We start from the raw sequence: 13,933 nt of genomic DNA, 5'->3' as shown, positions 1-13,933 counted from the left end.
CGGTGCTCGGCTGCACAGATAGGAAACCCCTCGGCTGACAGGATGTACCACTCTCTCACTCCGCTCTCTCTCACGCAGGCGCAGAACGTACGTGCTACTTGGCCGTCGGATGTAGTCCGTGTAGTGTGTTCAAATGCAACTGACACAGGGCGACGTGAGGCGACGTAGACGACGCAACAGTTGGCTTTCGTCGCCGCTAGTTCTTTCATGTCGGCTTGATGTGTCCGCACCTTTAGAGCACGACGGATGCATCCTGAGATAAATAAGAGTTCAGCTCTTGGAACGCAGCAGCATACACCACATGTCATGTGACAAGGACCAACCAATCACAGCCCACAGATATCTTTTCTTCTTCAGTAAATATCAGTGTGTGATAAATATGGAGGAGAAGTTGATCATGTCAGTGCAGAGCTGTCAGAGCGTTACATCTGTCCCACAGACACACAGGAAGTAGATCAATTCTGACCTCAGGGTTTCAGGTAAACAGGCTGTGATACGGTGCTGCTTATTGTTGCTTAGCAACCTTGAAAGCTGGCACAAGACAAGAGTAGCATTCAGCGCCCAACCTCCTGTTTTCCAGGTGCTTCAAACGCAGCATGTGTACGGCATCAGTCCTTATAATCCAATAATATAATAGAGCTGCTCTGTATTCTTTTAGTAATCTGATGCTCATATGTTTTACTTCAAACACTGAATACAGGACTTTCACTTTAAGAAGTCTTTTCAGTTTGACACTGTGGTGTTCGTACTGCTCTGACCTGATTGGCTGCCATGACGTCTGACTGTAGTTTCTGGATGCGGATGTTTGTGGCCTTCAGCTCTTCTTCTTTCCTTTGGTTGATCTCATCTATCTTTGTCCTGCAGAGACACAAACAACATGTCAGCACCTGATGAACCACGAGCACCAGGCCCGTCCACACTGTGGTGATCCAGCAGCTGTGAAGGAGCAGCAGTGCTGTACTCAGTCACAGTAGGAGTACCAGGTGAAACAACAAGAGAGTCATACTTCTACAACCTGCAGTACCATGAGCAAAAACAGCAGCTGTACCTACAGGTAGGTAACAATAACAGTAACAGTATTAGCAATAACAGAAGTAGAAGTCCAGTCCTGACCTGCTGTCGTTGTACAGAGCCTCCTTCTCTCCCTGCAGACGCTGAAAACTACAAACACAAACATTATAATTCATCAGTGTTTTCATCACATAAATCTTCACTGTCAGACTGCAGCTCAGCCAGACTGACTGTTACAACTCTTCTCCATGTTCCTTTAATGTGTAAGTACGCCCCCTGGAGGATGTCAACTGGAACTTCAGCTGGCAGAAAAACATCTCAAATAACCGAGTCACAAAATTCAACCTTTTCTTATCCTACTGATGATGTGATGTATTAATGTTCTGTCTTCATCTCACAGGCTGCTGTGATTATTATAGTGGAGCTTTACAGGTGTCTCACCTCTCCTGTTTCTTCTTTAACTTGTCAGACAGCTGGAGAGAGACAGACAGGAAGACAGAGAGACAGACAGGAAGACAGAGAGAATTAATTATATAATCTTCCTTAAAAATCTCCTACATGCTAATAAACAGTCATTATTGGCTCAGAGCAAACGAGGTTCTTAAATGTTGTCTTTCCTTCTTCAAAGTTTGAACAAGGCTTATTTTCTAAACCAAATGATGTCATTGATGATGTCACTCAGTGTCCTGAGTGTAACATTACCTTTGTTATCTCTTCCTGCAGTTTGGTGATTTCAGCCTGTTTGGACGCCTGAAGGTTGAACGGAGACAAAAGCTTCAGATCAGTTTCAGAGTCGAGAGAATAACAGACACACACGTCTCATGACGAGCTCAACTACACAAGGTTTGACTGTGAGTGTGTACAAAGGGTTGGGAGAGGCCCTCTGTCTTTAATCGTTTGATTTGTTCTCTCCTGAAACTGATGTTTAACAGGAGACATTTGGATTCTGTGATTCTGTGATCATGTGGAACAGTGACAGTCGAACCACACGTGACTTTCAAACAAACCGCAGCAGTAAAATGAGTTCATAATCACGTCTTCAGGGATTAAAGCAAGAAAAAATTTTGTGCCTGAAATGTGGAGCACGGAAGATTTGTGTGCCTGAAATCTGAAATCTTTTCCGGAGCGGGGGGCTTGGTGTTGCGGTCACAAAATGAAGAAACAGAAATGTATGTGTTGCAAAGGAACGTGTTTATTATCGGTCTTGTTCCCTGCTCATGTTCACAGCTGTGTGTCGAACCTGTCGTGGCTCAAATCTCTGCAGATAGAGAAATAATCTGAAGGTTCGGGAACATTTAAAACTCTGTGTAATAAAACATGACTGTGTGTCTCCACAGTCGACGTGATTAAAGATCTGCAGTCTTGTGACATTTCAGCGCCGCTCTCCAGCTGCTGTTTAACTTCCTGTCATGAATTAATTAGTTTCCTCTCTCACACACACACACACACAAACATGTGGCTGTTTCATCTGCCTTCAGTTTTATTTTCTGTTTCACTGTGCGGCCTCTCTGGTTCAGAGCCGTCAGTTCCAGAGACACTGACTCAGCATTTAAACTGCAGGAAGTAAAAGAGGAAGATTTCTGTGAGGATATCAACATTTTGTACTTTAACGGTTTCACACTGAATCAGTACGGCTGAATGCTGTGAGATGGACTGTCTGACTGTATTAAATATTTAATCTCATCATAATCTGCTCTCTGACTCTCAGTGATGATGTCAGACTAAGGTGCTGCAAGAACAACAGAACCCAGCAACAAAGGGAGCGTTCCAACCTTTTCATCAAACTGCTAAATAACTAGAACAAACGTGCAGAAACGTGACATCTCAGGTCTCGTTCAAACGCTCACAGGTATCTTTTAAACAAATCTTTGACGTGTGGTTTGGGTTTGTCGTGTTTCAGGTCACTGAAAACAGATCTTTGGTACAACTGCTCCTGAGTGAACATGTTCAGACACTCTGTTTTCAGCGCTGACGTGTAGACGGGTTAACAGAGTTTATTTTTTCAGAGCTCTTGTGTCACTGTGCGCCACTTTCTCCATTGTGAGGCATCAAAAAGCCCTGTTTCCACCAAGCAGTCCAGTTTGGTCCAGTTTGGTCCAGTTCAGTTCGTTACACATTAGAATGATATTTTTGCGTTTCCATTGTCAACAGTTGTGGACGGTGCCAACAGAACCGTTCCATTCTGTTCCGGTTATTGTCGACCCTCTGTTGGGGTACCTGCACACTGATCCAATACTAAAAGGCGGAGCTAGAAACACTGCAGTCTGTTGATTGGTCAGTGGAGAATCGACACTTTAAACCATGTTTTGTTGCCGTTTCGTTTTACTAGTGAACAGTCAGCAGCTACAGACTGTGAAACATATGATTTAATTCACTGTGCTGCTCAGAGGCGACCGACGCATGTTACTCAGTGCACAAGACGATGTCGAGAATCAATCATCACCTGAAATGTTCAAATAACTTTGACCATTCTGTTTGTTTTTAGATGCCTTTGTGTTGATTGTGTCTTCAAGCACTTAAAGCTCCAGTGTGTAGGATTGAAATGGAATATAATATAATTAGTTTTCTTTAGTGTCTCATGTTCACCAGGGCTGAAAATTAACTTTTTGGCTCACCGGCCAAGCAGATTTTTTTCCAGCCAAAATAATGAGTTGCCTTTTTCTGTCACATTTGTTTCAGTACTTTTCATTGAGATCATGTTGAATACAAGCTTAAAGGAGAGGCCAGAGTGAAATCTGAAGCAAAATTAGTTTAAAATGATCAAGTTTTGAGCTCAAAGTTACATTTGCACTTTGTACGTCACACATTACAGTAACAGTAACACAGCAGGATATGTAACACCTGCTGCGTTCATGGTCACAGATGTTCTCCAGCTTCATCGTTTTGTTACCGATGACAAACGAGTTGTTACGGTTTTTTTCTTTAGCATACTGCTGACACACATTACAGCTCATTACTGCGCCCTCAGCATCGTAGTGTAGTCGGCCTCCTGAAACGCCGTTATCGCCCAAACTTCCATGTCTCACAAACCGTTCTTTTTTTCTGTAACGTTACAGTTTCAGCTTCGTCCTCGTCTGTGTTTTTTCGTTTTGTTGGTGGTTTACATACACCTGGTAAATGTCGCCACATGACGCCCGTGATGATAGCTTGCTTGCTACTAACAGCAGATCATGGGTCTAGGTGTGTGATATGCCTACGTGCACGCACGTCCTCCGAGTAGGCCTACAGGTTCTGGATAGCCTTCCGAGATTTGGTCACCAAATAGAAAATCTACCTGCATTTGGCGGGTGTTAATTTTCAGCCCTGATGTTCACTAAAGAGACTCCACACTAAATGTGTTCGTACATACAAATAAGGAAACCCTAAATATTCTGATTTATCAAACTGTGCCTGACAGTGTGCTATTTCCTTCCATAAGACCCAAGTCAACTTGTCAGCACGTGGATCAGCCTCACATCCCGCCCTCTACACGCCCACATCCAACCAGAAATGGTCAATGCAAAGCACCTTGTTAATACTGATGAGCCTGCTGATCAATGAATCTGTTCAGTGATTAATGGCAACAACCCAGAGGGAGACCAAGAAAACAGTTCTTCTGACACAGAAGTGTCTGTGGGCTCTAATATTCAGCTGATTATACACTTAAGAAAAAACATATTATATTATATTATATTATATTATATTATATTATATTATATTATATTATATTCCAGTTCTGCCAACATATCCCCTGAATCCTACACACTGGAGCTTTAAGTTAATGTGAGATATTTGAGTGTGTGTAACGCTGACAGGACCGTCCACAAACATCTGACAACAAAATGAGTTTTCCTTTAAAGTAAGATGTAAAAATGTTTCTGTAATATTCACACACTCCTGTCTTTATGTACAAACATTGCAGTTATGTCTGTGTGTGTCAGGTGTGTGTGTGTGTGTGTGTGTCAGGTGTGTGTGAGTCAGGTGTGTGTGTGAGTACCTCCAGGTGTTGGACCTGCTCCCTCAGCAGCCTCTTCTCCTCCTGCTCGGTGTTCAGTGCCATCTCCAGCTCTGGTCCAAAGCAGTGAGTTATTGGACAGAGAGCAGCCGACCAGCCTAGCGCTGCCTGCTTAGCTACAATCTTCTCTACGCTCTTCTCTGACAGGCCTAAAGGGGGCGCCGCACACAGCAGGGGGCAGTCTGTTAGGCCAGACACACACTACACCAGCTCCCAGAGGTTTCCTCTGCACGAGTCTGAACACTCATCAGTCTGCTCTCTTTTCTGGCTGAGCGGCAAAGTCAAAGGTCTGCTGTGACACCTTCACTGACAGCGTGTTCATCTGAGCTCTGTCACATGACTGTCAACAAAAATTTGTTACAACAAACACCTGAAGCAAGACGTCTGGAAATGTTCACACACTTATGTCATGTGTAAGTTACCACGATGAACACTTTCTGACACGTGAACACATCTGAGTGAAAATCATCACTCTGCTTTTTTATTTTGATGAAAGATCTGAAACTTGTGATAAAACACAACTAACCAAACATCGATGTGACAGAGTCTGCACCGATCAGGTACTCAGAGTTTCATACGGGATCAGCTTTTAATTAAAGTTCCAAACGTTTTGGTGGCATCTCAGCGCACTAAAGTCCTACAGTAACTCTGTCAAAAACATGACGCTGGACAGTATTTCAGAACTTATATAATTATCATTCAGAATGAAAACAGAAGGGTTAATGTACCTGAACAGAAACTAGAACTGAAACTGGAAATTGTTTTGTTGTTAAAAAAAGTCTCACCTTAAAAATAAGTCAAATAAAGAAGAGATTCTCCGTCCAGTTGTGTTTTTAATAATAATAATAACAATATAAATGTAACCGTTAACTTTTATATGATGGTATACCATAAAACCAATATATCGGTGCGCACTAGAGCAGACCACCAATATTCAGCACTAACTGACACAAATATCAATACAATACCTACGTTTTACTATCAATACCAAAATGACATCTGAGGTTTTAAATTTTAAGACATATCGGCATTTTTCAAAAAACAAAAGCAGCTGTTTGAGAATTTTAACAAAAAATAAATAAATCTAGATCTGGCTTTATTTAATATTTAAATCTGATTGAACACAAGGTCATTAAACCTGCAGCACTTTTATTATTTGACGCCACAGACACATTCAGTCTGTCTGATACTCAGCATGATGCAGAAATATAACATTTAGCTGGACAGATCTGATGTGCTGTGAATTTATAATTTCTACGGCCCTAATTTATCAAAGCTGCGACTCTGCCGCCTGTCATACAGCTGCAGCTCAACACTGGATAAGCTGGAAACACATATGAGAGTTGAGCCTGATAGGAGGGGCCAAATTTGAATGTGTGTTTACAAACAGCAACTGGAAAATCCTCCAGACCCTACCTTTAACCTCCACTGTCCATCATGTATTAAAGGGATAGAACACCAAAAAATGAAAATTCAGCCATTATCTACTCACCCATATGCCATATGACACTTCAAGTGTCCTGAAGCCCGGACGTAAGACTAAAAACAGAGTTCAAATGAGGTTTTTCCAAACAACTTTTTATGTCGGGGCTTCAGGACACTTGGATCACTACGGACGAGCAGTATGGAGATATTTTGTGGTTTCAATTATGTGTTTTTGGACGTTTGAATCTGGGGCGCCGTCAGCCTCCATTAGGTGGAGTTGTGTCGCTACCTCCTCTCCCCTTGGATCTCTGCAAGTGATGTGAGGACTCTAAAACTTCACCTGAGCCTCCATCAGCATATGGGTGAGTAGATAATGGCTGAATTTACATTTTTTAGTGTTCTATCCCTTTAAGACTTCAGTAATATCTGGTGTATATTTGAGGTGAACATTAGTTTTGTCTTTGCAGCTGTGCAGCCAGAAAACATGAACTTGTTTATTTGGCCTTGAGTTTACAGCTGAAATGGTTGTTCACTTGGTCAGCTTGTAGTGTGTGTCTGCCCTGAGCCAGCTAGCTGCTCTACGCTTTAATAAAGCAAAGCTGAGGGTCACCGTTAAATCTCAGGTAATGTCCAGCAGAGACAAAACATGCTGTTAAAGACATCAAGGAGACGTGAAGCTGTGACTGTGACAGGTTTCTGCAGGTAAATGAAGCCAAGATCTGAGAACGTAACAAGCACCATAAAGAGGCCACACTGGTGGGGTCACATGTTTATATCTATCATTAGGAGCAAATTCAAATTGACACCAGACTGAAACTTTAAATTACATCAGCTGGATTTCTCTGAAACATCTGTGGTGAGATTCAGTCACTGATTTGTATGAATGCTGAAAATAATCTGGGAACTGACACAAGCCAAACTAAATTCACACAGAATGGATTTCAGCTGCTGATTACACCATGAAGACCATGAACACCTTGAACACCTTGAACTGTGCATCACCTGTAGCCGCTACCTGCCCCGTCTCAAGGTCTGATTTACTCAGGATACAACGGCACAAACACGCCTGCAAAGTTTAGCAGCTGAGGTTTTTTGTGTCTGACTGTAATTATTTGGGATGCACCATACTGGATGTTGTTGCAGATATCCAATATGCTGATATAAAACAACTCATTGGACCGATAACTGATATCAATATATCCACTTTATCCCACCTGATGTCAGTGATCATCAGTCTCTTCTGTAGTGAATTAACATCATATCATACACACAGACTCTGAAGATGACGTATCGCAATAATAATTTCCCTGTAACTGAGTGTGCCTGTTGGTGCTGTTCTTTGTGAGCTGGACTGTGTTTGCACAGAAAAGGACCGACACCAAACGTCTGCTTGTTATCTTATTTAAACGTGTGCTAACAGCACAGGAGCACAGGAGCACAGGAGCACGGGGGCACAGGAGCACGGGGGCACAGGAGCACAGGGGCGCTACAGGCTGGGGCTACATCTCATCCTCTGCAGGTGCTCTGAGAGTCACCAGGGGCAGTGATCTCCAGACAAAGTAATAATGTGATTCAGAGGGCAACGACTGATAAAACAATTATTGATGCATCAAAATGTTTGATTTCTATGTTATCAATCTGTCTCACCCTGTCACTATTTGTTACTTTAAAACATATCATCATGTATTTGTACAGATCCATAATTAAACCAACAGATGAATTTACTCTGGTCCAGCTCCCTCCAACCCTGGAGCCAAAATGTTTCCACACCTGAGCTTTAAAACCAGAGAGAGCCAGCGGGATCGGATCAGCAAAGTGTCCACTGATTACATACTGTTGAACAGGAAATGATCTGATTCCTTTCTGTCTCACTTGTGCAGGTTTAGTCTCCACAAAAGCAGCTCAACCCTTTCTGTGTGAATCTGCCGTCAGTGTGTGCCGTGAACGTCACAGTGTGTTCAGAGAAAAACAGCGAGTCAGCAGAAATCAGCTCATTAAAACTCCTGTTTCTATCAGTGTGAAACTCAAATGCTTCTCTGGACTGTGAGTCAAACATTATTTCATTATTACTTTTTAAACCAATACAACACAAACACTTTTTAATGCAAATACATTTCATTTTTATTCTCTGACTGTTTATTTTCATCAGACCAGAGAATTATTAAAGCTCACATGAGGACAGGAGCTCTGATTTACAGAGAAATGCTGAGTGATAAACTGTGAACTCACCGTGGAGCTGTTTCTCTGTGAGTTCCAGCTGAGCCTCCGTCTGCAAACAACCAGAGGAAACAGAGACAGTCACGATTAAAACAGACACACATTCACACCACTGATCAGATAATTCTGGGTCTTAATCTCTCACATTATTTCCATTATGTCATGACAATATTTCACAAACCACAACTCTGCTGATTTATATCATTCAGCACTTCATCAGTCAACTTTTTGTTTTTAAAGAGAATATAATCTTTTAACGTTTAAAGGTTCATGTTGTGTTTTTGTCACGTAACATAATGAGCAGAGGTGTGTCTGTTAAGATCTCGGATTAACGTGCATTTCAGTGTCTTGAACACAAGAGAACAGCTGAGACACACCTGGTCACACCTGCCTGTCATGTGTCTCCAGCTGATTTTGTTACTGCCCCACAAACAGTTATCACGTCCACACTGCTGTTGGCTGCTCTGTAGCATGTTGTTAGCTGTTGTGTTGGTACAGCTGCTGATATCACTGTCAGCAGAATTCAACATGTCTCCTTCCACAGGGCAAAATGAGGGATAGTCACGGAACACTCTGTGTTCTCGAGATGAGATGGTTAAGTTACAGAGCGTTAACACACTGTCACCAAAACAACCAGCATGTCCTGCACTGATGACGAAGTATGAACAGACTGAAAGCTTCTGAGGTAAAACTGATGTTGACAAAGTTTCCTTTGGGGCAGTTTGAAATGTCAGTAACTGCACTAACATCCTAACATCGCACTGTGACCTGTGTGTCCTGATAATATCCTGTCGTGAGTCCAAAGCCTGAGATCAAATGCGTCCCAGACCACCTCAACAGCTGGTTTGAGTGATCACATGTGTCTTGTTTACACCTGTACACAGCACTGTCCTCTTGTGATCACATCACCTGAGACTCATGTTAGTGTCAGCTCTAAACAGGCTCTCTGTCCATCACCTGGTCCAGTCTCTCATTGGTTCCCTCTGCTGCTGGCTCCTCCCCTCTCCCTGTGACATCAGAGACTCCGTTGGCACTGCTGGACTCTTCTGTCTCCGTGGTAGCGCTTTGGTTGCCCTGGGCGACCGCCTGTCTCTGGAGCTCCTTGTCGAAGCGCTCCTGGAGAGCTGCAGGAGAAACACACATCACTTTATATTGATTCATTCATTTCACAGCTGAGGTGTTTGAAACAGCTTCTTCTACTTTACTCTGTCAACTTTTAAAATAAAATCTGGACCATTACTAAATCTATCAGAAATGAATCACACAAATCTTCTACAAGTTGAAATTTCTTTTTCACTGTCAGTTAATCTGACGATTATTTTCTCCATGAATCCATTTATCTAAACATGTTAAACAGTAGTGACAAAACCATGTTTCAGTTTGGCACACGAACCATCACGTCTCTTCTCCAAACTTCACAGTATACCACAGGTACCAACAGCCTCGTCAACAATACTAACAAATACAGCTCCTAGTGTCTGAGTCTAAATCCAAGAAGGTGGTGCACGGTCCCTGCCAACACCTCAGAGCTGTGAGAGATGAATCTCCGCCTGCTGCTGTCTGATGATCAGCTGCTCTCCATCTGAGGTTTCTTCACCTGCCCTCATCAGACGGAGTGCAGCCTGTAACAACACACCTTTGAGTTTCTTCTGCAGGGTGGAGTTTTCAGCCTGCAGGCGGAGCAGCTCTCCATCGACAGGACTGGAGGCGGGGTTGGGTGGGGGGGTGGACGCAGAGGCTGCTCCTCCATCCTTCAGGCCCTGGTTCTCCTGTTCCAGCTGCTCGATCTGCGTACACAGCTGGAGACAAATGATGGGATCACATTATAAAGTGAGGCAGGATGAAGGTGACAGACACAGAAGGAACACATAGTCAGATCTCCTATCTCGTGCTGCTCACACACCACACAGCTTCAGTTAAATGAAAGTAATATAAGTGTGTGAGTGCAGACGCAGAGTGAGAGGAACCTTTGAGAGTTCAGTCATCAGCGTGCTGTTCTGTAGTCTGAAGTCTTCCTCCTGACTGTGGAGTTTCCCCTGAAGCATCTCATTCTCACTCAGCAGCGCCTCCACCTCCTGCACCAAACACAACAACCAACATTATTAATCATTCATAATTTATGTTCACAGCTCATATTCAACAAATTAACTCCTCTACTGTCTTTGCACAGAAACACAATGGATGCTGGGCAGACTGTGAGGGTGTGGGTTCAGGTTGGGATGTAGACAAAATAAAAGATCTGAAAATAAACTACAGAAACTCTGTAAAACTGGGAGCGTAAAAAATCTGACAGGTGAGACACCTTTTCATCTTCTGAATATAACAATGTGAAAAACACTGAAACCAGAGTCGCATGTTTAAACTAGAAAAAAATAACATCTGGATATAAAATGTAAATAAGAACATAAACAATAAGAAAAGAAGAATATGAACTATAATCAGTCATGCAGGTGGAGACCAGTAGAGGGTGCTGACGATCAACCAGAGCAAACAAACAGGAAACTCACCTGAGCTTTTTTGCTCTTATTCAAAGCCTGAGGAGACGAGAGGAGAAAATATCATCAACACAAACAACAGCAACAAACAACTGATCAACAGGAGCTGAATTTAATCTGCAGTCTGAAATAACTGACTGGTAATCTGAGAAGTTAAATCATCTTCATGGAGAAACTGTGATTATTAAATGTCCGACATTCTGCTCAGGTTCATACTTGTATTTCTGGTTAATGTTCCAAAAACACATTATTTTTTCTCACCCTGTCTGCCTGAATACACTCTGTTTTCTTATCTCTATAGACCGTTTGACTGGAGTTACGTTGCTAAGCAACAGTTTGGGTCCATGTTTACTTCCTGCTGATGTCATTCACACACTGGAAAACAGAGGCCGACTTTGTAAATCCAATCTGATGCTCAAATTGCTAAAATTAGAGCCTTGTGGTTAAAAACAGGGCATTCCATTTCGACGAATTAACGAATTAACAAACAGTTCGATGAATCACATATGCACTCTGCTGCTCCACCTCCTGGGACGGAGCGCCTACAGTATGCTGTGCTGCTCCGCCTCCTGGGACGGAGCGCCCACAAATTCACAGAAATCCTGACAGTTGTTTAAAGGCAGTTTCTGAAAACAAACTTTGAGAGTTTTTATACTTCCACAGTATTTATATCAGTGCATCTGCACCTGCTTTACGTTGACAAAGACTTGGAATCTGACTAGACCTTAACGTTTTTATTAAAATATGAAAATCTGTTTTTAATTCAAATAAAAAATATGAACAATCTCTAATAGTAAAATATTTGTTACCTTCTGTGCTTTGACAAAATCTCTCTCCAGAACCACATTCTTCTGACGGACGGCGTTCAGTTCTGAAACACAACAACAAACATCATCATTAACGGGCGGGATGCAGCAACATTAATCATCAATAATTCATCAATAGCAGTTCATTAAATACTCAAACTGATCAAACTGTATTTAAACAGTCTGTCTTTACACAGTGTAATCTGAGTAAATCAGCTGTTTGACTCATAAATTAAATAAAACACAAGTCAATTATTTATTTCATGAATAAAACAAACTGACACCTTCTCTGAGCGCTCCTGCTCCGCCTGTCGTTATTCAGCACTCAGTCAAACAATCTTCACATGACTGATAATAACTGTTCACAAATTACAGGTTTTTCTTGAAGCAGAGAATCACAGCAGAGCTCCGTCCTGTGTCAGTGAAGGTTCATGTTTGTGGACGAGTGTGAGCTTAAAACATCAGACAGTAACTTCACCAACAAGACTGAACACATGAGGATCAGTTTACTCGTCACAGTCAGTCAGCTCAGCCAATGAAAAGAGGTAATAATAATAATAATGTCTTCTGAGGGAGCCGTCTAATGTCTGGGAAAATACCCCTGATGAAGAATCCGTCTCTGTCTCACAGTAACGTCTCTGTCCCTGTGAGAGACATTTCTCCACTGTGTGTTGGGTCAGTGCAGCCTCACCTGAGTTCATCTACCTGAATGAAATTTATTCCATTTTCATCGTATGTACATCCTTTGTGTTGATTACATTAATAAATGACTCTTATTGGTCGTGTGCTCGCAGGGCTGTCGTTGCACCTGCAGTGGCGTCAGGAGCGTCCGCCGTGCAACAACATGTGACACATGAGCAAAACACAGGATACTGTGTCACACTGAACTGAAATGAAACGACCGCACATGAAGTTTGTAAATAACATGAATAAACAGTCATTTATGGTGTGTGGTGTTTCGCCGCCGGCTGCACTCAGCCCACACACACACACACACACACGCTCATCACAGCGGAGGACAGACAGCGTTGGAGGGTTGAGGACAGCGGCACTACATGATGCTATGCATGAAAGCTTCACAAGTAAAACCCGCTGACGTGAAACAGAGGATCCGATCAGGCTTTATGGAGCACCATGTAGCTGATCTGATCAGTTATATAAAAACGTCCCTACTGATGATGTCACAGTGATGTCATCAGAGTTATCTCAGTTTGAGACCTGTGTGTCCCACAGTTGAAGACAACAGGTGCGCTCTGTCTCACATACTGTTTCTTGTGACTCTTAGCAGGTACTGCAGCTGCTCTGATGGACTGTCTGCAGGCTGCACACAGTCAGGACGTACGACTTCCTCATAAGGCTCCACCCTGAACTTGGACCCTCTTTCTCATGTATCAGTTACCATGGAGATAAAACACCATTCACCAAGCTCAGTAGAGCCGCAGGTTATAACTGCAGACACTGTAGATTCTAACTTATTATATTAATAATAGATGTTCTCTGACATTATTTTATTAGACTTGCACTGATCACAATTTTTGGGGCCGATACCGATTTCCAATTTGCAGAGTGTTTGGACGGCCAATTCTGATTTCATCTTTTTTCAAACCGCTTTACAGCTCACAAGATATTGCAATATTTTCTATCTTTGCTTTATCAGAACATTTTAATCAAGACACAACCAGCTCTTCAATAATCATCTCAAACAAACACAAACAGTGACACAGGTTCAGAAACATTTTCCTTTTTGCTCAAATATAACTTCAGCTACAGTATTAAAATAAATACGTAAAAAGGCATACATAAATAAAAACATGGATAAATAAAACAATAATTCTTGGCAGGGCTTGACGCTAACTTTTTCCCCAAGGAGCACATGTGCTCCTAAGTTGAAAAAGTAAGGAGCGCACAAAGAACTTTAGGGGCACAATGTAAATTGATCAAATAATGTGTTTTCCGTAATAAACGTGATGCAAATAGACATTTAC

The 13,933-nt window shown here is 42.3% G+C and overlaps 1 protein-coding gene across 4 annotated transcripts in view; it reads right to left on the bottom strand.

Moving 5' to 3' along the window:
• gripap1 (GRIP1 associated protein 1) overlaps positions 1 to 13,933 on the bottom strand; it is a 65,404-nt gene that overhangs the window by 42,088 nt on the left and 9,383 nt on the right. For 3 of the 4 annotated variants that reach the window (XM_050064438.1, XM_050064435.1, XM_050064436.1), the window contains exons 3-13: positions 11,952 to 12,013; positions 11,155 to 11,181; positions 10,615 to 10,722; positions 10,284 to 10,446; positions 9,605 to 9,771; positions 8,660 to 8,699; positions 4,988 to 5,154; positions 1,714 to 1,761; positions 1,453 to 1,484; positions 1,114 to 1,161; positions 759 to 858 (exon numbers count right to left, since the gene is read on the bottom strand). In XM_050064438.1, coding sequence (XP_049920395.1) covers positions 759 to 858; positions 1,114 to 1,161; positions 1,453 to 1,484; positions 1,714 to 1,761; positions 4,988 to 5,154; positions 8,660 to 8,699; positions 9,605 to 9,771; positions 10,284 to 10,446; positions 10,615 to 10,722; positions 11,155 to 11,181; positions 11,952 to 12,013 — 962 coding nt within the window. The remainder of the gene's footprint in view (positions 1 to 758; positions 859 to 1,113; positions 1,162 to 1,452; positions 1,485 to 1,713; positions 1,762 to 4,987; positions 5,155 to 8,659; positions 8,700 to 9,604; positions 9,772 to 10,283; positions 10,447 to 10,614; positions 10,723 to 11,154; positions 11,182 to 11,951; positions 12,014 to 13,933) is intronic. The other variant, XM_050064437.1, reaches the window with a different exon arrangement.

Source organism: Epinephelus moara, chromosome 16, assembly GCF_006386435.1.
Source record: "Epinephelus moara isolate mb chromosome 16, YSFRI_EMoa_1.0, whole genome shotgun sequence".
NCBI lineage: Eukaryota > Metazoa > Chordata > Actinopteri > Perciformes > Serranidae > Epinephelus > Epinephelus moara.
This window is presented reverse-complemented; position numbering and strand designations above follow the sequence as displayed.